Source organism: Crinia signifera, chromosome 6, assembly GCF_055691185.1.
Source record: "Crinia signifera chromosome 6, ASM5569118v1, whole genome shotgun sequence".
NCBI classification, from domain to species: Eukaryota; Metazoa; Chordata; class Amphibia; order Anura; family Myobatrachidae; genus Crinia; species Crinia signifera.
Window position 1 is genome coordinate 174,920,202 of NC_139222.1, and position 25,676 is coordinate 174,945,877.

At 43.4% G+C, this 25,676-nt stretch overlaps 1 protein-coding gene across 1 annotated transcript in view; it reads right to left on the reverse strand.

The window, feature by feature from the left end:
- Positions 1-17,237: 17,237 nt before the first annotated feature.
- Positions 17,238-25,676, reverse strand: part of PITPNC1 (phosphatidylinositol transfer protein cytoplasmic 1) — a 234,742-nt gene continuing 226,303 nt past the window's right edge. The window contains exon 9 of the mRNA XM_083148189.1: positions 17,238-25,540. Within this exon, the coding sequence (XP_083004315.1) occupies positions 25,239-25,540 (302 nt within the window). The 3' untranslated portion in view covers positions 17,238-25,238. The remainder of the gene's footprint in view (positions 25,541-25,676) is intronic.

Genomic DNA, 25,676 nt, shown 5'->3' on the forward strand with positions numbered 1-25,676 from the left:
AGTCCCATGGAACCACCAGAATAACAAATGGGGCTGTATGTGAAAGAGGATTGAAAGAGCCAATACCTGTATTTTCGGAGACCTACCTGCAGAAAAGAAAGGAGTTAGGAGAGCTTAAACATCTTCGGGTTATAGCTCCAAACAGAAAAAAAGTAAGACCGCCAATTCCGGTAATTAGATATGGCTTGCACAGTTGTCAATGACCCTGGACAAAAATCCTTTCACTCTCAACAGGAATGTCTCTAGGGCAAACAGTCAGAAGTCTTCTGGGTATAGACACAGGCCATGGGTTAGAAGATCAAGGCACAGAGGAAGGCGGATTGGAGCATCTATGAAGAGGCCGAGAAGGTCTCCATACCAACCGCGTCTCGGCCAATCCATAGCAAACAGAGTGATTGATTCTGCCCTACCCCTTTAACTTGTGGAGGAACTCTGAAATCAGAAAAATCAGTGGCAAAATTGATGTGAGGTCTAATTACCAATGTGCTGACATCGCATCCACCAGAAGAGCTTCCGGATCCTTGGCTCAAAAACTGAAGGTCTGAAGCCTGTAGTTGAGGCAAGACACCATCAGGACTCCTTCTGGCATGTACATAGCTGGAACACATCCTAATGCAGACCCCATTCACCAGAATTAAGGGATTGGCGACAGAGGAAGTCTGCTTTCCAGTTCCAAACCCCTACCCATTGACAGAGCAGGAATCATCCACCTGACCATGCATCTGACTGCATACATGGTGCATCGCTGTGAGTGCTGCCCTAATGGTTTATGTAGACAACTGCTGTTACAGGCTCCACCTGAACTGGGTGGTACTGGAGTAACAGTTGTGCCAGACAAAGAGCCCAGGACATTGCCCTGAACTCAGGGAGGTTGATGGAGAGACGACTCACCTGCGTTGACCAGAGACACTAGAAGGACCGCTGGCAAGTGATTGCTCTCCAGCCGCACAAACTTACATTTGTGGTAAGGAGCACTCTCTCTGGAATCCAGAAGAGATGACCCTTTTGTAGATTTGGCACTTGAAGCCATCACGATAGGGAGAGCCAAACTTCCAGAGACAGGGCAATCATTTGGGTCTGTATATGGAAATAAGACCACCTGGAAAGAATCTCCTACTGAAGCAGACAGGAGTGACATTGAGCTATACCACCTTGTCAAAGGTGGAAACTATTGACCCCAAAATCCGCATGCATGACTGGATGGACACTCTCTTCCAGGTCAAGAATCCTTGGATCATCAGAATCAGAATCAGTTTATTGCCAGGTGTATCAATACAAGATGCATAATACACAGGAATTTGTTTCCTATAACTACCGATCGCTGTGACAATACGTTACATTACATTACTTACATTACATTAGAATCTACAATAAGACAATATGCAGCATATCAACATGACATAGGGAGGGGGCATGACAGATTAGTTGACTATTTGGTTGGGGATGTGTGAGGGCTTCGCTAGTGAGAAATTGACTAGGATGGCCGCTTGGGGAAAAAAAAGTTTCTGTGTCTAGTAGTCCTTGTAGGCCTTAAGCTATACCGTCTGCCAGAAGGTAGCTTCCGGAACAGGTCATGTGCAGGGTGGGACTTTTCCTCGATGATCCTACCAGCTCGTTTCAGGACCCTTGCATGATAGATGTTCTCAACTGCCGGGAGATTTGTACCTATGATTTTCTCTGCTGTATTCAGGATGCGTTGTAGTCTATGTCTGTCATGAGCTGAGGCCGAACCGAACCAGACTATGATTAAGGAACAGTGAACGGATTGGATGATCGCTGTGTAGAAGAGTATCAGAAGCTCCTGTGGCAGTTTAAGCTTCCTGTGGCGAAGAAAGTAAAGTCTCTGCTGGGCCTACTAGGGGCTTTGGAGAGAACAAAAGGAAGCACCTGAAACTGATAGGGATCTCCCCAGACAGCAAGCGAAGAAAATACTGATGCTCCGTCCAAATGGTTACATGCAGTTAGGTGTCCCGGATGTCCAGAGATGCCCTAGATCCAGCAATACAATTATAGAACGAAGAGATGCCATTTAGAACTTTGGGACTCGAAGATACCTGTACAGGGACCTGTGGTTGTGGATTAAATGAAACGGTACTCTTTACCTAGAAGGGCGCCCATCGGGGGCATCGCATGTACCAAAAAATCGCATGCGATGCGACCGACGCGATTACCGCGATTTCCCATAGGGAGCAATGTTAAATGTCCCAATTGACCCGATTTTCCATAGGGAACAATGTTAAAAGGCCCACAGAGGCCAAATAGCCACCCTGACGTGTGAAATGGCCCCCACAATTGTTAACGCCACCCCACGATCAACGTCAACCCGAAGCGTGGCGAGCGGCGGCGGTACGCGTCCTACGACCTTTTCATACCCCCACTATCCACGTCGGCGTGGAGTTGAGAATAGAAAGTTTGGCGAGCGCAGCGAGCCACCGAGCCCGAATCGTGGCGAGGGGACGCAGACACCTGTGAACCCGCGAGGGGACGCGGATCCCTGTGAAGGTATCCGCGTCCTCTCGCCATGCTTCGGGCTTGGTGGCTCGCCACACTTTCTATTCTCAACTCCACGCCGACGTGGATAGTGGGGGTATGAAAAGGTCGGAGGACGCGTACCGCCGCCCCTCGCGGGCTCGCTGCGCTCGCCACGCTTCGGGTTGACGTTGATCGTGGGGTGGCGTTAACAATTGGGGGGGCCATTTCACACTTCAGGGTGCCTATTTGGCCTTTGTGGGCCATTTAACATTGTTCCCTATGGAAAATCGGGTCAATTGGGACATTTAACATTGTTCCCTATGGGAAATCGCGGTAATCGCGTTGGTCGCATCGCATGCAATTTTTTGGTCGCATGCGATGCGACTGCCGCAATTTTTTTCCCTTACGATGCCCAAGATCAAAATCGTGGGCGCCCTTCTAGGTAAAGAGTACCAATGAAACTATGCCGATAATAGGTTGGTATAGAAACCTCTGCCTCCTGGGGACGGGAAGGATGACTCCAGAACCCAGGAGAAACTGAATGGCATCTTGTAGAGCTTGTACTTTTGTTGGATCTGTAGATAAACCGGTAGTTGAAACTGGAAGGTGAGGGTGTAGCCTCTGGAAATCACTTCATGCACCCAGGTATCCTTCGTTTTCTCTGCCATATGGCTTAAAAAAAAAAAACAATAGAAGAGAAGACCTCCGACTGCGATGTCCCAGGTGTAGGCCTGTCTCATCAGGCAGAGGATGTGGCTCAGAAAGCATCTTGTAAGCCGGGTTGAAACTGGGTTAGAGCTCTCTACAATCCAGGGTGCGACCCAGCTTGTTCATGTAACAGTGGAAGTTTGGGGCTGGCTGGCTGGGGGGAGCCATGAAGTTATTTTATTTCTGGACTGGAAAGAACATTTTCTATTTTTCTTTAGGGCTGGGCTATGATTATGTATCATATTTTATTCCTGTGGTGCGGTGGGCTGGCTGGGAAGGCCATGAAAGTTATTGTATTACTAGGGAGGCTGATTTTTCATTGATCAAATCAACTGTATATGACTCCATAGTAATGGGAAGCTTTACAGTGGAACAAAACTGGCAATGAGAGATGGATCTGTGCGCTGTGACTAATAGCTAATAACTCAGGTTATTAGTTATTAGTCAGCTAATAACTCAGGGCAAGATGGCAGTGCCCATATGCGAGTGTTGAAAGCTACTGGAAAACATGTCATGCGGGACAGGTGAGTGATGTACCACTTTGAAGCGGCAGTTTAGTAAATATATGAGTTCTCTTAGTCTGATTTGTGGCAAAAAGTAAGTAAGTATAGATTACAAACTTGAATAATCATGGCAGTCATTATGGCATTATAGGGATTGTACTGCCATAACAGTCCATGTAAATTTTATATTTGCATTGACAGAGAAGCAGTATCCATTGAAAAGGTTAGCGCAACAAGCATAACTCCCAACAGTCCCACTATTCGGACACTGTCCCACCCACAGGCTGCAATGGCGCAGGCAGGTGAAGGTTGAGAAAGCTTTTCTTCATTGCATGTATCAGGGGTGCAATTGTTTCTAGAGGATAGTGAAGGAGATTGCTTATGCTACTGTTGAAAAGGAGTGCCTTCTCATAATATGGGCTCCAGTCTAATCTGTAAACGCGGTAATTCTCAGTGGTGACCAACCATTATCTGACATACTAGCAACACCAGACCTCAGGAGACAGTTTTTTCAATGAAGCTTGGTACTGTAGGCAAATAACTTCGTGATCTCACATAAAAAGGAGTGCAGTCAATCTGTTCTGATAAAATGAGACTTTTCACTCTTAGTATTGTCATTACCCTTGTCCAGTAGCAGGACAACAGAAATATGTAATAGGGGAAAGGAATGTCGTTAAGTGCATGGTGCCAGGCATTTCCTAGCATGTCCTCAAAAGTAATGGCTGTCACCAAAGGGCATGGAGACACCAACCTGACTGACAGGACTCCATGAATGTTCACTGGCAGCAGACTCACTTCATAATATTCAGATTCAACATAGCTGTTTTAAAATGTGAGGAAAGTTAAGACATAACGGCTTATCTCCTCTATAACATATTGTAGAATTGTAGTATTATAAGTTCAACTTCAAAAAGTACTGTTTATGTCTTCAACGTGGGCTGAATGAACCTGGCCTTCTCACACTAAAGATTTCATGTCAAATTTATCCTAACCCTCACATTGTTGGCTTTGTTGAGTCACATATAGGATTCCACAGATTGTTACCTATAGAGTAGCCACAGTGAAGAAACCATAAAAATAAAAATATTTGTCATCCAGAAAATGTTACAATAACACAAATTATAAATTTAGATAAAAGATAAAAAAAATACAAAATGTGATCTCAAAATCATTATGAAATAGGTTTTATCTATATACATGTGACCCCTCTGTACTTTCTATGTGTGGGAGGACATTGGCATAGGACAGGTGATATACATGAACTGAAAGCCGGAATGCATTCTAACTTCCGTGTTTGTATGAGGAACGCAAAGTATAAAGTTTGCTTATTTTTATCCAGCATACAAGGAAGTGTCTTGTGTTTCGGGAGTGTGGAATGCATGCCAACTTCCAATTAAATGGACACCCGGAAGGAAGTTTGACGGATATTATCCACAGGGACCCCACAGCAATAGGAAGAAACATGCATGCATGGAGCAGACCCTCACTTCCAGTGCCAATAATTTAATTTGTATGTTTAAGTATCTACATATTTATTTCTTTATTTGGACATCAGAGTATGAGCAATGTGTAAAGTATTAAGGCAATGGAGCCTACTGCACAGTGTTTAGAGCTTTATGTGTGTTTTTATATAATTTATGTAATTTTCCAGCACCCTTTGGAAGTGGGTGGGGATAATCACACATATTATAAATATCTGCCACTATGGATAACACCACAAACCCTGTGAAAGACTTTCTGTCATTTTAAACGCATTGGTGGAGGTGGACAAGTGAAGTATCCGTAGGACTTGTGGATCAGAAACACCTGACATCAAGGAAAGGTGTTTTTTGAGAACCCGGGATCTTCACTAACCCTACCCTGTTGACCAATAGCCTTGATTATAAGGCCAGACATGGTAGAAAGTGACATGTTTTTAACTATTATTGTATGTACATGTTTAATGAATGAAGATTATGCACTATGCAGACTCACCTTGTAGGGCTTTGAGGTAAATTGAAGACCTACATGCCTTTACCTAACACAGGAGACACTACAGAGGAATTTGAGAGCATACGCTGTTTCTTTAGGCCTAAGGGAAGGCTAAAAAAGGGTACCAGTACTTACACAATCAGTGTGATTGAACAGTGTGTTCATTCATTTTGTCGCCTATTACAAGTTTTATCGGTCTGTACTATGAGAAGTGTTTTCTTTTCCCATTTTATGTCTTTGAGGTATTGAGCTGAAAGATTTGAAAGTGCAAACAACAGTAGTGAAAAAAGGAAAACTAAAACTGAACTTTGGGACTGTTTGCATACATTGTACGATATATTACAAACAATTATCCCATCTGGAAGCGCAAGGTCTACTACCTTTTTTTCCTTTTATCTATTTTGTTGCTGAATTAGCCGGTGACTAGGATATGAAGTGCAGGGCTCTTTTTCTTTCCCTCTTTATATTATACATTTTGGACAGAGGACTGAAAACATAACACTGTACCTATTTAATAAGTGGACATTGTCAGAGATCAGCGTTATATATGGGAATGCAGGAAGTGTGTAATTAAGCCTGGCAAGGATTTGTGAGTACCTGAGTACCCTTATTTTACAATGAGCAACCTATACTGTTATCATACAAATAACATTTTATACTTGATTCTTGAAAATAACACAAAAAAACCTCATACCCTTGAAAAGATGGCTTGGAAGTTTATTTGCAATAAATAATACCGGAGAGATTACTCAACTAAAAATAAACAATACAGAAATCTGTAGGAAAGAAACAAGAAAACAGTATGGATTATCATGCAGTAGATTCACAGTCAGCCTATAAACTCATCTTCACACACCAAATGTACTTTTACTTGGTCCTTTTCTTGTCCACATGGCAAAACAGATAAATCTATAATTCCTGGAATTAAATTGTTTTCTTTGAGGTGGATACTTCATAACGGTCAAAAACAAAAACAGTTTCCATGCCTGATAATAATCTAGTTGTTTGTAATTGGAAGATGACATTTATTAACCAGGGCGTTCCACATCATCACCTGAACACATTAACAGACCACACAAATGCCATAAGTAATTTGACCCTAGGTGCTGATCTTGCCCAATTTGAAAACCTCTAAAGGTGCCCATACACGTTGCGATTATCGCTTGCGTTTTGAACTGTTAAGTTCAAAACGCATCGCATGTGCTTATAATCGCACCGTGTTTCTGCAGGAATGCGATGCAATGCGCGTACCCGCCAGTGCAATATTGTATAGTACAAAAAGTATGTGCAGGCAGTACTTTTTGTACTACATCGCATCGCATCACTTTTGTAGTACATTGCGTATACCTAAAACATTAGGTGACTATATACTAAGAATTTTTTTTGTAAAAAACATCGCAAACATTATACCTAAAACATTAGTGCTGCTTTCAGACCGCAAAACTGGCTTTGACCAGGTATTTTGAAAGGTAAAACCCCTTTCACACCGCATCTCTTAAATGGGATATTACCGTTTAAGTGCGGTTTTTTGACACCGGCAGACCCGTTTTTGGAAACTTTCCAAATACAGGATCAAAGCCAGTGCGGTCTTCAGCAACCCCCCCCCCCCTGTAACACGCTGTGTGGCAGCGTGTTACAGTTTTAACAACCCCCCCGCAACCAATAGGGCTAACACTCCCCCACCCCCCAATGGGTTTAAGAAAGACCCCCGTGCAGCCGGTACCTCATGCCTTGCGGATCCCGGCTGTGCAGACTCCTGCTGCTTATAAAAAAAGTGACTTTCGGAAAATGGCTGCCCCCATACCAAAGACAGTTTTTCCAAACAGTCTTTCCTATGGGGCAGCCATTTTCTGAAAGTCACTTTTTTTTATAAGCAGCAGGAGCCGACAGCCGGGATCGTAAGGCACGAGGTACCGGCGCATGGGTTTTTTCTTAAACACATTGGGGGGGTCGCCTCTGAGCCTGGTCCCCTCTGCGCTGGTCCCTCTGAGCCAGCGCAGTGCATATTTAATGAGCCGGCTAATTACATATGTGCATATGTAATTAGCGGCCGGCTCATTAAATATGCAGGCACTGGGGACCAATAGTGCTCACTGCTGCCTGGGTACCGTTTCAGACCCGTTCAGACCGCAAAAAAAAACCCAGGTCTGAAACGGGTAGGACCCTGCTTTTTTACCGTTTTAAAATACTGGTTATTTTAAAACGGTAAATTCACTCTGGACCTTTCAGACCGCACTTATTAACGTTTTGAAACGGTAAAGAAACGGCAATATACCGTTTAATTTGTGCGGTCTGAAAGGGGCATAAGTGACTATATACTAAGATTTTTTTTTTATGTAAAATCGCATCACACCACATCGCACAGTACAAATTACACATCGCATCACATCGCATACAGTGGCAAAATCGCACAGCACCATAGTAAAGTACATAACACATCGCACTCGACTATTGCAACGTGAATGGGCACCTTCAGTCTGACCAAATTGGACCAAATTGTGATATACAGATGGAGCCCCCTCTCGCCAGCCCCTGCCATCCGTTGGAAGGGGGCGCATGCATGAGACTCTCACGTGCTCCGTTCCGACGGAGCTCCCCGCTGCCATCTGCTGCCTCCCGTCGCCGTTCGCCACCACCTCCCCGCACCCCCCTCCCAACCCTGCTTGTCTCCCTGAAGCAGAGACGGGCATGGATTCCGCTCGCACGTCCCAGTCTGATGGAGTCCCTCTCAGCCAGGGCTCACCAGTGGGGACATTCTGGCGGGCACTGGAGCTGAATGAGAGGGGCTCCATCTGTATACGCCCAACATTAATGCATACCTCCCAACTTTTCATGTTAAGAAATAGGGACACTCGCACGGCGAAGCCGCGCGAGTGTCCGAAAAGGGGGCGTGGCGTATGCAAATGAGGGCGCGGCTTATGCTAATTAGCCGCGACCTCATTTTCATACGAGAATAGACGCTGTGCGCATGCGCACAGCGTCTATTCTACTACATTGGGGGGTCTCCCAACTGCCACCCCCCCGCAGCGGGACAATGCCTGCCGCGGGTGGGACGTCGGGACAGGACCCGAAAATCGGGACTGTCCCGACGGAATCGTGACAGTTGGGAGGTATGTTAATGACGTTTGTTTGTTTTTCTTCAGAGCCCTGACTATGCATAATTCTAGCTTAATTTATCTGTTGTTTTGGTTTTCTTTCTTTTTATTTAGAAATTTAGGTATTTTATTTGACTAGTTAATTGGCATTCAGAAGGCATTTTCTTTCTATATTACTTCAAGCAAGTAAATTGCTTGGTACTCTTTACCCGGAAGGGCGCCCATCGCGGGCATCGCATGTATATCGCATGCCATTATAATGGCATGCGATGCGACAGATGCGATGCCCGCGATTTTCCATAGAAACACATGTTAAAATGTAAATCGCGTCGGTCGCATCGCATGCGACCAAAAAATCGCATGCGATGCGACCAACGCGATTTTCCATAGGGAACAATGTTAAATGGCCCACAGAGGCCAAATAGGCACCCTGAAGTGTGAAATGGCCCCCAAAATTGTTAACGCCACCCCACAATCAACGTCAACCCGAAGCGTGGCGAGCGGCAGCGGTACGCGTCCTACGACCTTTTCATACCCCCACTATCCACGTCGCCGTGGAGTTGAGAATAGAAAGTGTGGCGAGCGCAGCGAGCCACCGAGCCCGAAGCGTGGTGAGCGCAGCGAGCCCCGCGAGGGGACGCGGATACCTTCACAGGTATCCGCGTCTCCTCACGGGCTTCACAGGTGTCCGCGTCCCCTCGCCACGCTTCGGGCTCGGTGGCTCGCTGCGCTCGCCACACTTTCTATTCTCAACTCCACGCCGATGTGGATAGTGGGGTTATGAAAAGGTCGTAGGACGCATACCGCCGCCCCTCGCGGGTTCGCTGCGCTCGCCACGCTTCGGGTTCACGTTGATCGTGGGGTGGCGTTAACAATTGGGGGGGCCATTTCACACTTCAGGGTGCCTATTTGGCCTCTGTGGGTCATTTAACATTGTTCCCTATGGAAAACCGGGTCAATTGGGACATTTAACATTGTTCCCTATGGGAAATCGCGGTAATCGCGTTGATCGCATCGCATGCAATTTTTTGGTCGCATGCGATCGACGCAATTTTTTACCTTACGATGCCCAAGATCAAAATCGTGGGCGCCCTTCTAGGTAAAGAGTACCAATTGCTTTGAATATGTTCTACAAGCCCACAAAAGACTGAGGTCAAGGTTGTGTAACCTGTAGCAATCAGATATTACAGTCATCCCTCTGGTGCAAGTTACAATAGTACAAGTTGTGATCAGATTATGGCCTGATTCAGAGATGGGCATTATAGCTCAGCTGCTGTGTACAAAAGCAAACATACAAAATTAGCAGGAGACGTCTTGAGCAAAAATATTAACACTGCATGCTTTTTTGATTTGCTTTTGCATCTGAAGATGCAGCCATCGGATCAACTTTGCGATCACCGGACTTCTGAATATAACCTTACGGTTACTCAGAATGTCCAGTGAAATCATGCTGCTGGAGCCAGTGAAACTGCATAGAAGGACACAGCCACTGGTTTCGGCACACACAGAAAATGTAGCTGACACATATTCTAGAACACTCTGTGGGGCAGATGTATCATAGCTGCGCGATAAGCGCAGCTATGATACTTCCTGCTTCGCCTCAATAGCGAGGCGAAGCAGGAAGGGACATCGACAAGATGTATTAACATCTTGTCTGCCGAAGCGGGGGAGCGTTAACTCCCCCCTCCGGCGATGTCCCTTTCTGGAGATAGCGCATCAGTTAATACTGATGCGCTATCTCCTGTCCCCCGGCCGGCCGCACTGGGCATGCGCGGGATCTCGCTGTTCACGCGAGATCCCCAGCGCAGCCCACAGCTGACAGCAGGGACAGCGCTGTCCCTGCTGTTTAGATAGGGCTTCGCCAGCCTGATGCTGGCGAAGCCAAACCCGGCTTCGTGCGGAACGGTCAGCGATGCTGACCGTTCATACATTCGGCCTGCTATCATTTTGATAGCAGCGCCGATATGGACAGGGGCGCATCCTGGCGCCGTCATACATGGGGGAGAAGCGGTATCAGTGCACATAACGTGCGCTGATACCCCTTCTCCCCCATAATGACGGATCATACATCTGCCCCTGTGTCACCACCTTGTCATCGCACCCAAAAGCTATCAGCATGTCAATCATGCTGCAGCTTTGGGGCCTCGCAACTGACATTGCAGAAACAGATCGGTATATGTGAAGTATGGGTGCTGCATAGGTCCAGATCTGCAAACTTCAGAGATATACGGAAATGTTTTACGTACATCTCTGATTTATCATTAAAAATAGCACATTTGAAATATTATTTTTGGGCTACTGAATCAGCCTGTGCATTTTTTATTTCTACTTGTGATTGTGATACATTTGAAAAGGAAATAATTGCTCCTACACATCTTAGAGATTGTTCAGGGACGAAACTAGGGTTTCTGGTGCCCGGGGCAAGACATTCATTTAGTGCCCCCCCCCCCCCCCCCAAAATTTTTTTTTTTATTTTATATATATATATATATATATATATATTTATGTGCTTACAGACAACAGAAGGGTTATATTAAACCAACAAACAAGACAATATATCATATATTATTATATATACACTGTATTCTGAAATGAAATATATATTTATAAATTATCCCTCAACTGGTCCACTTGCATCAAGATACATATATACTAGAAACTATATGAACCTGAAAACAGGGACAGTGCGCGCCGGACAGTGCGCGCCGTGCTCGCTAAAAACTTAGGGCTTGTTTTTTTTTTCTTTTTGGGGGGGGGGGGGGAGAAGTGGTGTGGTTACATAGTAGTATCAATTCACATTATAACACACACTGTAATGCCCAGTACACATTACAGCACACACCGTTATGCCCAGTACACATTCCAGCACACACCGTAATGCCCAGAGCACATTACACTACAAACCGTAATGCCCAGTACATATTATAGCACACACCGTTATGCCCCCCAGTACACATTATAAGCAATGGTTAACTGCTGCTGCCACTGGATAGAACACTGTTCCTGAATGATACACAATATGCCACACACTGCAATGTCCAATATGTCACAAACATACATCCCAACACTGGAGGCAGAGGAGAGGAGGCACGCACCCAAAATTATAGGGTTCACCTACTACCGTGGAACTCCTGAGAGGATACATCCCCCATTTTTTCCGCTATGAGGGCATGGTCAGCTCTCTAAGAGCTGTAGCCACATGGGGTGCGGCCATGGAAAATGGAGGTGTGATACACATATGCCCCCAATAGTGCAGTGCCAGATACACATGACCCCAAAAGTGCAGTCCGTGATGCCCAATATACCTATGCCGCATACTGTGATGCCCATTATAAATATGATCCGCACCGTGATGCTCCATTATACATATGCCCCACACCTGGATGCTCATTATACATATGCCACACACATGATGTCCATTATACATATGCCCCACAACGTGATGCTCCATTATACATATGCCGCACACCGTGATGCCATTATACATATGCCACACACCGTGATGCCCATTATACATATGCCGCACACCGTGATGCCCATTATACATATGCCTCACACCGTGATGCCCATTATACATATGCCGCACACCGTGATGCCCATTATACATATGCCGCACACTGTGATGCCCATTATACATGACACACAACGTGATGCTCCATTATACATATGCCGCACACCGTGATGCCCATTATACATATGACGCACACTGTGATGCCCATTATACATATGACACACACCGTGATGCTCCATTAAACTTATGCCACACACATGATGCCCATTATACAGATGCCCCACAGCGTGATGCTCCATTAAACATATATGTCACACACATGATGCCCATTATACATATGCCCCACACCTTGATGCTCCTTATTAATGAGCATCAAGGTGTGGGGCATATGTATAATGGGCATCATGTGTGTGGCATATGTTTAATGACTCATTAAACTTTAATGAGTCATTAAACATATGCCACACACATGATGTCCATTATACATCAGTAGGTATGCAGGCTGGAGTCAGACACAGTTTTAAAATGAAACATCGATTACCAGATGCAGGGAGATGATTGGGAGGAGCAGCGGCGTTGACGGCATGTCATGAGGCATGAGGGAAGGAGGGAGGAATAAAGCGCGATTTCTAGCGCTGGGGATGGGAAGGCAAGTGCTGCTGTGTGCTGTTCCTCACTTGGCGGCAGGAGGTCAGATAATGACCTCCTGCCTCTCTGCCGTCGGGAAGCGCTTCATCGCCTGGCGGCAGGAGGTCACTATTTGAGGACAAGCGAGGAACCGCTACACAGCGGCAGCCCGGCAGGAGGTAAACTTTACCGTAAAGTAAGTGCCGAGCCACTGAGCACCCGGCGAGCGACCCGTCGCTCGCAAGAGACCGGTTAGCGAACAGAAGAACACTGCTACAATACGGCGGCCCAGCAGCGGGACTCGGGCTACATCAGTCCCCGAAACCCCGCTGGCTGTCTCCCGGACCTGACAGCGCCCCTTCCCCCCCTCCAGCGCCCGGTGCGCGTGACCCCCCAGCCCCCCCCTAGTTACGGCCCTGGTTTGTTACAAATATAATGATAAATGTGTACTGAAAGACTACGGGGGAAATTTACTAAGAAAATGATATATCGTATTCGAATGCTTAATACGAACGAATACGACTGCATACGGCTGTTTCAGCCGTATGCAAATTTGTATTTCGGAAGGTTATTTACAAAGCAGTCAAATACGACTGCTTTGTAAACCTCCGATGTCGTATTGATTTGTATTAGCGGTCATATATACGGCCGCTAATAAATAAATAATAAAAAATCAGGAAACCCAGCAAATAGGGGTTCCTCTATTCATTCAAACCAGCCCCAGGCTCAAGGGCCGGTTCCCAAAATACGGGGGACAAAATGGGTTGGGGTCCCCCGTATTTTAAGAACCAGCCCCAGGCCCAACCAGCCAGCAGGGTAATGTCACAGCCGGGGGACACTTATTATATAAGGTCCCGCGCCCAAAACATTAACCCTACCGACCAGTCAGTCTGGCCAGGGGTCCTGGGGAAGTTTGGACCCCCCAATAAAGGCCCCCCCCCCCACTCCAGGACTTACTTGACCAGGCTGAAGCCTGGTGCTGTCACAAGTGACCCTGGGCTGTGGTCACCGGGCTGATTAACTGGTGTAAAAATATAGAATAAACTATTGTCTTATACTGTGGAACTATGAGTACCAGCAAGCTTCCCCCGCATTCTGGGACTTGGAGAACCACAAGTCCCAGCATGCAGGGCATTAAAGGGCCCCCTGGCACTTGTAGGTCCACAGTAAAATAAATAGTTAAATAAACACACTGACAACCAAGAACAATAAAAGTTTAATACATACATTACACACACATACTGGCACTTACCTATCTTGAGCCCGTAGGTAGGTCCCTGGGTCCAGGGCTCCATGGTCCAGGGCCTTGGTTCCTGGGTCCAGGGCTGCAGAGTCTGAGGCCTTGGTTCCTGGGTCCGGGGCTGCAGAGTCAAGGGCCTTGGTTCCTGGGTCCGGGGATGCAGAATCCGGGGCTCCATGGTCCGAAGATATCCATAGGGGTACCTGTGGAAGAAAATCCTACTCAAGGTCCTCCGGCGAAGATCATGTCCTAAAAGGTTTCTTGGAGAATGGGAAATCCACACCTATTTCTCTTCTAGGTGGGGATTGGCAGCTATTAAAAGTCTTTTATTTCCCAAAAACAATTATATCACGCAGATTTTACCAATACGTCTTTTATCCAAAGATATAAAAGTTTTGGATACTTTTTTTTCCCGTTTATTTTTTATTTTTTTTGTGCGTGGCAGGGGAAACGACCACACATTGCTTTTGCTAAGTTAAAAATGCTCCGGAAGAAAGGAGGTCTAGGTTTTCCTGATTTAACTTTATATTCTAATGCAATATTTTTTAGATATGTCAGTGATTTGTTGCTCAACACCAGCTCATATACAGATAACCACCTAGACTGCATTATTTGCATTTTTCTCAGCACGTGGATTGTTATACTCTAAGTTATCAGATATATTAATTATATTAGGGAGAACCTCATGTTTGCAGACACTTACCATGCCTGGGTCACTATTAATGAAAAATTGCACACTAATTTCCTCTACTCCCCATACATCTCATTGTGGGTAAATCCAGCCTCCCCCCCCCATCATATCTAATATTACATTCACTCATTGGAAAGGAAAAGGACAGAAGGTGCCCATACACGTTGCGATTTTAACATGCGTTTTGAACTTGTAAAGTTCAAGATGCATCGCATCGGTTAAAATCACCTGTGTACCTGCGGGGATGCAATGCGCGTCCTTGCGGGTACAATATTGTATAGAACAAAAAGTATCTGCAGGCAGTACTTTTGTGCTACATCGCATCACATCGCATCAGTTTTGTAGTACATGCGATGCAATGTCCATTAGGTAACTATAAACTCAAAAAAAGAGGCTAAAATCGCATCGCACCCGCACAGTACAGTAGATGGCATCGCATCCCCCTACAAGTGCCAAAATTGCACGGCACAAATGAAGTACAAAACGCACAGCACACATATCGGCACATGTATGGGCACATTCATTTCAATTACCAACGTTTTTGATCCTGGTGGCTGTTTACTTTCATTTGCTGATCTCCAGGCTAATTTCCATCTTCCCGCTCCTAATTTCTATATTTACTGTACCTTCAAGTTAGACACTATAGGGGGATTTAATAGGGGAGATTTCATACCAAATCTCTCACTTTCTGAATCTCTCATCCTTTTAAACTATTCACCCTAGATACTCTCTACCCACCCGTCACAACTGACAACATAGCAACACTATTTCTTTCATACCTTAAAATTATCTCTTCTAACCCTAATAATATAAGTTTACTGTATATACGTACCATTGTCTAATTTGTCTGCCTCATCGTATTGGGAACCTACATTGCAGAAGTGGACTGTGGATCCCTAGTATCCAATTCTTACCCCATCTTGTGTCACGGTATGAATCAACACTTTAAAGACTTGCAGTCATGTTATTTACAGGAAGTCCATACTAGGAGGATTCATAGGACATATGTCTCTCCTGCACAAAGGAGATATATGACAGCCCTTGAGTTGGGTGATTTTGTTAAGTGCAAAATGTCTCATGCTACGTTTGTTCATTGTATGAGGGGATGTGGCAAAATTAGAAGATTCTGGCACAAAGCAGTTCAATTTATTAACTCTATGTTTTCAACACATCTACTTCCTGACCCTGACCTTCCTGGTTTGTATATGTGGGAACATTAAGAATTGGGATTTAGACCCTGGAAAGAACTTTAAACTCTGATTATTAGTGGTAGTTATTACTGTTGCAAAAAAAAAAACATTCTTATACATTGGACTCATCTCACAGCTCCCACTTTGTCGGAGGTTAAACAAAAACTGATTCCGATTTTATCATTCAATATAAGGGCTACTATTCTATAAAGGTATGGAAAACTTTTACAAAAAATGGGAATTCTTTATTAACACCCTAGATGAGCGCTCCCAAAATCATATTCTTAAATTATTTGAAAATACTACCTGGAAATTACTTAGGGGGTTATTCTAGTCCATTCTTTCTGACAAAATCCTTCTTAGATGGACAAAACCATGTGCACTGCGGGTGGGGCAGATGTAACTTGTGCAGAGAGAATTAGATTTGGGTGGGGTTTTTCTTCAAAGTGAGATCTATATTGAAGTGTAAAATCGTGCAGTCAGTATTTTCCCTGCACAGAAACAAAATAACTCACCCAAATCTAATTCTCTCTGCACATGTTACATCTGCCCCCCTGCAGTGCACATGGTTTTGTCCATCTAAGAAGGATTTTGTCAGAAAGAGTGAACTAGAATAAACCCCTTAGACAAGTGGCTGCTGGTCTATAAGTTACTGGCTATACTTGATTTACCTTCTATTTTGATGGTATGGATATTTGTTTGTCACCTATTTCAGATTAGTTATTTTTCTTCCCTTTTCTTTTTTCTTCCCTTTTTTTCACCTTTTTGTATTGCATTCTAAATTAATTTCTCATTTTCAAATATGTTTTAAAAAATGGTTTGTCATTCCTAATTTCTACTGTATTTCTTATCATTTTATATTGTAATAACAATCTGTTGTAATTCATTTTGTTTTTGAAAATAAATAAAACTTTATTGAAAAAAACAAAACAAAACAGCAGCAGTGGTTAGCGCCTCAAACCACATCTGAATCAGGCCCAATGTGACAAAATGTTCTTTTCAGTTGGAATGTTGGAGTAAATTGCATTTAACCAGATGGAGTCACCAATAGTCATTTTCTTTGAACATGTATGATAAAATAAACACAAAACATGACAATATTTAGTCGAAAGTAAGGTACACTGAATTGGATGTCATGTAAAATGACAATGCATTATTGTTGCATTGCCTCATATAATTCAGATTTAGCTAGCCTGTATCTGGGCACTTCAGCAATAATCATTTGCAGAGAAAGTGGAAAAATGTTTATTTATGCATGCCATATGTTGTGTTTGTTGTCAACAGTAATAAAGTAACACAGGCAAGTCAGGTCAAGATTACAAAGTACATAACTTTACATATACCTAAAGGTACCAAATCACATATAAACATAAAAGAGAGGAATTTGCCTAAAGATAATACAAAATCATTTAGTTTACTAGGATTAAAAATAAAATAAATTTAAAGGGGGAAAAGAGAGTGAGAAAGAGAGAGATAGAGAGGGAGAGAGAGAGAGAGAGAGAGAGAGAGAGAGAGAGAGAACCATACAAGCTCGGCACTCCTCACTGAAAGATTCAAAACCGAATCAGTTTATCTAACATATATGCCATGTTTTGAGCCCATGAGCCATTTATACCATTTATTTTACTGCCAAATTATCATTGTAAAGTAGCTTGCTTTATCAGCAGGGTAACAGCTCATATAAAATTGTGTACATCAGTCTAGTAACTCCTTTGACCAGCAAAAGTACTACTTACACAACGCTTCATCTTAACTGAGGTGCAGTCTGGCAATATGGCTGTATAATGCACAAAAACTGCACCTCCTTACACGTTAAATTCCAAGATATAGTTCCCGTATTAAAATTACATATGGAATTATGAACACATGCATTTTAATGGCTTATTTGATGACATGGTGTGAACAGCAACTTATACAAACCAATCATATAGTCACTGTTATAATTCTAGTGTGGGGTCTCAACTCTTGTTTATGTGTGCAAGCTTAATTGTGCTCACACCTAATTAGGTTCCCCCCTTTATAGTGCAGCTTGTGGCACACACAGCCATTTTTGCAACTATAATGTCACTGTCTCATAGTGAATTGATTGGATGCTTTGGCTACCAATATTCTATACAGCAAATGGCTCGAAACCCCAGTGGAACACACACACACAATAAATTGCGTTACATGTTATAGTTCAGTTATTACTGTTTATACCATGTCATTAAATAAATATTATGCATCAGAGGAAGAACACAGAAATATTCCTGTGGTGTATATGTATTTATTTTACTATTGGTCCTGGCAAGTGGGATAGCAGCATTCATTTCCAATTAAAACAGTGAAATTCTCTCATAATTTTATTCTATTATCTTCTAGAATATTCTGAGAAGCACTGCAGAAAACATAACATCAGGTCATCTACAATAATATACATGCGCACATGCTGAGCATATACGGATATAGCATACCTCCCAACTGTCACGATTCCGTCGGGACAGTCCCGATTTTCGGGTCCTGTCCCGACGTCCCACCCGCGGCAGGCATTGTCCCGCTGCGGGGGGGTGGCAGTTGGGAGACCCCCCAATGTAGTAGAATAGACGCTGTGCGCATGCGCACAGCGTCTATTCTCGTCTGAAAATGAGGTCGCGGCTAATTAGCATAAGCCGCGCCCTCATTTGCATACGCCACGCCCCCTTTTCGGGCGCTCGCGCGGCTTCGCCGCGCGAGTGTCCCTACTTCTTCATATGAAAAGTTGGGAGGTATGATATAGTGATTCTAAAAAATATGCCCTTCTGAAGTTCAATAGGTGCAGAAAATGTATGTCCCTCAACTTTCACATTTAGCAGAAATATTCTCCCTGAGCTCAGTGTCAACAAATATAGCAAGAATACACCAAATACAACTGAGTCACGCCTGCTCTTCCTGCATATGTACATGTAAAGGCACCCTGACTGCTCAGGAACGTCAATGCATGGAGTGTAATAATACTAAACATATATATTATTAGAATTATAATATATCATTAGAATTCTAAGCGAAACAGGGCCTTATTGTGTATTAGGTAAAGATTGTCATCCCGTCAGATCATAGCAAACCTCAAAAAGTCTTAAAGATTTTGCACATGCTGACTGCATCATGCGTAGGAGCAAAAGTCAAACATGGCAAAGGACAAACATCATTTCACATTTTTACTGTTGCTAATCCTAACCCTAAATTCTTGCTGCTGGGAATCCTAACCCCAATACTACACTACTTCTGATCATGACCCTAAATTCTCACAGTTGCTAATCCTAAACCTACACTACATCTGACCCTAACTGTAAATCCTTACTGCAGATAAAGCAAACCCTAAACCTACACTACATCTGACCCTAACTGTAAATCCTCACGGCAGATAAAGCAAACCCTAAACCAGGGGCAGGGAACCTCAAGCCCGGGGGCCGTATGTGGCCCCCGTACCCAGTCTGAGTGGCCCGCCCATTCGCCCGGTGGCTTTGCCGGGAGTGAAATACAGGGGAATTCTCACAAGAGGTCGGTAGTTCTCGCAAGATTCCTCTTCATCGACAGCAGCCGGAGACTGTCAGTCCTATTCAGCGGCAGCCGCCGGAGCGTGGGATGGCTGTAGCAAGACAATTTGTAAGATACATTTTTACATATGGCCCCCGAAGGATTTTTTCCCCATACAAACGGCCCTTGGCACAAAAAAGTTCCCCACCCCTGCCCTAAACCTATACTTCATCTAACCCTAACTGTAAATACTTACTGCAGATACTGTAAAGCAAACCCTAAATCTATACTACATCTGACCCTAACTGTAAATCCTTACTGCAGAGACAGCAAACCCTAAATCTACACTACATCTGTCCCTATCTGTAAATCCTTACTGCAGACAGCAAACCCTAAACCTACACTACATCTGTCCCTATCTGTAAATCCTTACTGCAGATACTGTAAAGCAAACCCTAAATCTATACTACATCTGACCCTAACTGTAAATCCTTACTGCAGAGGCAGCAAACCCTAAACCTACACTACATCTGACCCTAACTGTAAATCCTTACTGCAGACAGCAAACCCTAAACCTACACTACATCTGACCCTAACTGTAAATCCTTCCTGCAGACAGCAAACCCTAAACATACACTACATCTGACCCTAACTGTAAATCCTTCCTGCAGACAGCAAACCCTAAACCTACACTACATCTGACCCTAACTGTAAATCCTTCCTGCAGACAGCAAACCTTAAACCTACATCTGACCCTAACCATACATTTTTACTGCAGATATACCAAACCCTAAACCTATAATACTGCTTGCTCTAACCATAAATCCGTACTCCAGCAGAACCAAACCTTAAACACTTGTTGGATTTCCTCTTGCATACTCATTTGATCTATTTGCTACAGACCTGATTGTTTAAGTAACAAGGGTGATGAATATTAGGCAGCCCTACCATCGCCTCATAATTAGCCAAGGTGCATTTATATGAAAGTGACTCAGTGTCACTGAGGACAGACACGTTTTCATTTCTGCTTTCACAAAGATCTTCACTTTTATTAAAAACCCTAGTTATACAACATGGCTCTTGTAGTAAAAACTTTTGTTACAGCCTCACAAATCAATAATTACATTAATTACATGTTCTTCCAGTCTATAAGACACTCATTGAAGTGTACCAAAATATAATATTTTACATTAAAAAGTTTGATCCAAATTTTAGATGAACAAATTAATAAAAAAAAGTTAGTGCAGATAGATTATTAGCCTAATAATCAGGTGCCATCTGCAAATTCGCCATATTGAGATTTGGACATAGAGCGATTGATATAGAGTTGTATGTATAGGGATGCAGTTATATTCCCTGTGGTGCCAGGACTTCAGATGTATACGAATGCTGAAGCCAGATTCCTGACAGCCGGGATCCCAAAACTAATTATGCTGGGGCAGGATAGGGTCGGGCTGGGGAAGGGGGGGTTGTAGGTAGGTTTATGCACTAGGGGTAACATACGGTTAGGCTGTGGAAGGGTGAAGGTTATGGTTAGGCAGCGATGGGGGGGGGGGTAGGTTTAAGCAGTTCCTGAATGGAATTAGGGATAGGCTGTGGGGTGTTAGGTTTAGGCAGCGGGTATGAGACTTAGGGTTAGGCACCAGTGGGGAGAGCTATGGTCAGGCTGCGGAGGGGAGGGCAAGGGGTAGAGGGTTAATTAGTTTAGAGAGCCGCTGCTGGGATTCTCTGTATCTGACCACCACCATCCCCACATGTATCGTACGTATACCATCTTACGAATCCATACATATATAAATTTGGTAATAATTTACACCTGCCACTCCATGGCCCTTACTCTAGTTGACTCTGACGGATGCGTATTTTCGGACGGCCACCGAGTGTTCTTAGCCCCGCCTACCAGCCGAATGCGGCAAGATGCTGAGCGAACGGACCATGAGTGGATGTTTCATGTGAACAACTCCCAAATCTGTATGAACCTCCCCCATCCTCCGATGGTCGCCGACCATCGAATGATGGACCGAGCGGTCAGACAGCTCCGAGTGCTCCAGACCACTCGGACATTTCTCTGTGCAAACGCAGGGATATGGATGGGCAGCTGGCATCCGACTATGTCAGTTGTCCGCCCCCCACACGTGCGTCACGTCCGGATTACCATACCTACGCCCAGCATTTTCATGGAACGCCCATGAAACGCGGGGTGCACGCATATGGTAATAAACCCAAACAGCCCTTCACGACCCTCTCCACCCCCTGTTTGGATTGTTCCGACCGATCGTTTTTTCTGTACGATTCACGCCGTTCGCACATGCGCAGAAACGCCTCTGCACATGCGCAAACACAATGCATCGCCCATCCGACCGAACACGCAGCCATCCGACTCAATCAGAATAAGGGCCCATACGCCTAGAACAGGGGAGGCAGCATGCATCTTAGTGTTGACAGTGTACAGTATGGGCTTACTCTTAAGTGTATCTCAGGCAGACAGTTGTATTTTGTGGACTGGATTACTTTCTGATTATCATCATCTGATACTTTGCATTAATTGAATGCATCTTAATCCCCCCCATTGATATTTATTATTAGCTGGCTGATGCAATCTATTTATATTAATAATAAGTCTACATCATAAATGCAGATTATTATTTGAATTATGTTCAAAGGTGAAGACAATGGATGTTTGTATTTAACTGAACTTAGTTTCTACTTTTTTTGTGTGTCCGTGTGCCTGTATTTAATTGTATTTTACATAGTATATGCAAATTAGCATTTCTCAATAAAAATGTCCAGACGTGGGTAGACTGATGTAAATTCTGCTTCATTAAAGTACAATATGGTACATGAATGGGTTCTGAAACTTTAGCATTTTCTACTAAGACTGTGAAGCCATATGTACTGGTGTAAACCAGATCCATATACAGTACTACCACTTTCTCCTGGCATCAACCTGGTGCCTACCATAACTCCCAACATTTTGGAGTAGTGCCTCAGGATATAAGAAAAGGGCTGGGGGGTCTCCAGTGTTTGAGGCCGCACATTTTAAAGAAGTAACCTCCCAAGAGAGCAGATAGTGCCTTAAAATACATATACTATTTTCTACGCTACACTTGTAGAGCTGGACATATCTTGCAATTCGTCTATCTCTACAAGGCGCACATAAACTTTGTTTCAGACTTGCTTTTGGAGCAAAAGGTGTTCAACTCTACATCAGCCACAGTTTCTACAATGAAAATAAATCAAAAACTCCGGTACCACTTTCCATTAAGTGATGATATCATTTCTCAACCATTGAGCAAGTTCAATCTGTCTGAAACTATAAATGAATGTACTAACCTAATTTTTCATCCAAGAAGTTATTCATGGTGAATATACTGGCGATATTTCCACAATGCTGAATCTGTCTAACACAAGTGACATATCTCTAGCCGGTACCTTTAAAAACAAAATGACTACAAACAGTAGGACATCTATGAGTCAACAGCTGAAGCTTAACTACGTTTTGTGGCCTTTTCTCATGGCATAATTCACCCAACTTAAAAGAGAGAAGTCAAATGACATAACATAATTAACAACAATACACATTAGTACAGCAACACCTATCCGTACATCGCACGAATAACACATTACTATAAAAAAGCAACATTGTTATATTTAATTTACAGAAAATAAAATACTTCACAATAGTATTATAAAAAAACATCTAACATGAAATAAAAATAGAAAAAAAATGAAAATACGAAAAAAAAAATTTAATCATATTTTGGTACACATTTTCTGTCTTTCAGCCATGGAAATAGCCAAGGCCAAATATCCAATCTGAAATGGATTTTCTAAAATATCTTTAATTTTGCATGATAGGGACTGTATAGTAGCCAATTCTGACATTTGAACAAATATATTAGATAATAAATGCTAAATTATGCTAACAAAAAAAGAAATGGTAATTGTATTTGCCTTATGTTATCAATAAACTAGATCATGCTACCCAAGTCACTAGAGATTATTGTAACGTATATGTAATAAAAGGTAACCTTATTATTGAAATGCATACTGAGAATATCTATTGTTGCCTTTTTGTGCTGACACCAGCACAGGTTCTTCATGCTACATTTTTGTGGAATATGTGCTTACCCATTAAACTAGAATACGTCTAGCATGCATCCCTAGCAGATACAGTATCCCCACCCCCACAGAGCAAGCATCAACCTACTGCAGAGACTTCTTTCAGTCATCTGTGTTAATCTTAAAATGATCTGTCTCTCATTCAAGGCAAAGCACACACATGTGGCAGCCAAAGAGGTTGTATCAGAGCACATATTGAGATATGGTGTAAAATGAAAGGTGTTAGTGAACAATTTAATTTTTCTTTACAGCTACAGCATTTTGTAGCTTTAAATAGTTGTGCACACTAAGGGCCTAATTCAGGATGGCTTGCAAAAGCAAAATCTCTCTCTAATGGGCAAAACCATGCTGAACTGCAGGTGGGGCTGATGTAACATGTGCAGGGAGAGTATAGCTGTGTACACACGGGCATAAATTGCTGGCAATATGGTAGCTGTGCGACCATATTGCCAGTGATTGGAGTGTGCACCTCCCATTTTCAGCCACCTAATGGATCATGCTCCTCCGACCAGCGACTTCCCCTGCTTCTTCTCCTGGCAGTGTGTCATTTTCATCAGCGACCATCTCTGGTTGCTGATGAAAACTGCACACTGAGCAATATGATTGCTGAGCAATATATTGCCAGCAATATTGCTCCGTGTGTACACAGCTTTAGATTTGGGGTGGGGTGTGTTCAAACTGAAATCTAAATTGCAGTGTAAAAATAAAGTAGCCATTATTTACTCTGCACAGAAACAAAATAACTCGCCCATATGTAACTCTCTCTGCACATGTTACATCTGCCCCACCTGAAGTGCACATGGTTTTGTCGATTAAAGAAGGAGTTGGCTTTTGCAAACCAACCTGAATCACCCCCCAGTTTACTTGATTGACATTCTGCTCCGATCATTCATAGGCATAATGTCATTATCTGTGCTTCTTTTCAGCACATTAACAAACTCTGTCACAGTAGATTCCCCAAACGCAGAATTGATTTGAGAATAAAAAGATTGTACAATATGTGCCGATCAAACAGGTGCTCACATTGTAACTACGATGGTAGATATGGAAGTAACCCATGTATTATATTTATATGCAAGCACAGCTTCCCTGCAATTGTTCAAATGACTCACCCATGAAAATGCATTGCTGTGCAAAATGCAACCCAAACATTGGGTTTAAAATATTTCTGTTTTATAAATACACTAAGTTAAAGCTTTAGGTCATAAATGACTATGTAATGTAAAAACAGCAGTGACTGCAACATTACCCATCTACTGATATAAAACCAAAACCCTTTTCACTGTATACCAAGCCCAGTAAATGATGCAATATGGTTGGATTTAAACAGCTGTCTGTAATCCTTTGCGCACTTCATAACCTTTTTGTTGTCAATGCCAATCGTCCTTCTACCCAGCCAAGAAACACAACAGTTTATTTGTGTGATGTAATTAGGGGTTTCCAGACTAGATATCAAGGAGCAGTAGGTTGGACGAGTCCAGGCTAGAAAGGGTTTACACACATAGCGGTGAAATGCGTTGAGTTTCCTCTCTGGCTACACTCATGTGTTTGAGTTATAATGCCTCTTTGCTGCTGGAGGGGAAAAGGGGGCTCTTGCACGATTAGAAACGGAACAGTTATTCAGGCTTTGAAAGAGATGGCTTATTACATGAAAACATGCTCTGTGCATTCAGGGAGAGATCTGGCAGAGTTAAGGTTTCTGGGGCAGACTTCTTTCGAGGCCGGTCTTTGGGGACGGTCAGGAACTCTGGCGCCTCGGTTGTCAGAGGGGTAGATGGAGCACTGGAGGGTCCACTGCGAGCACAAGAAGGCAGCGTTATGTCAGTAATTGAAATGGCAGGCGGGAAAATCCCAATTTTCTTGTTAGTGGCTTCCTGAGTGGTCCTTTCAAACTCTCGCACCTCATCCATTGTCATGTCTGCAGGAAGAAAGAAAACAGAGATAGGTTATACTAACATGTGAGAAATAACAACAGATGAAACAAGTTGACCATAAAAAGATTAGGAATACATTTTTTGCTTTTATCCATAAGTTATATGTCTATATCTCATCTG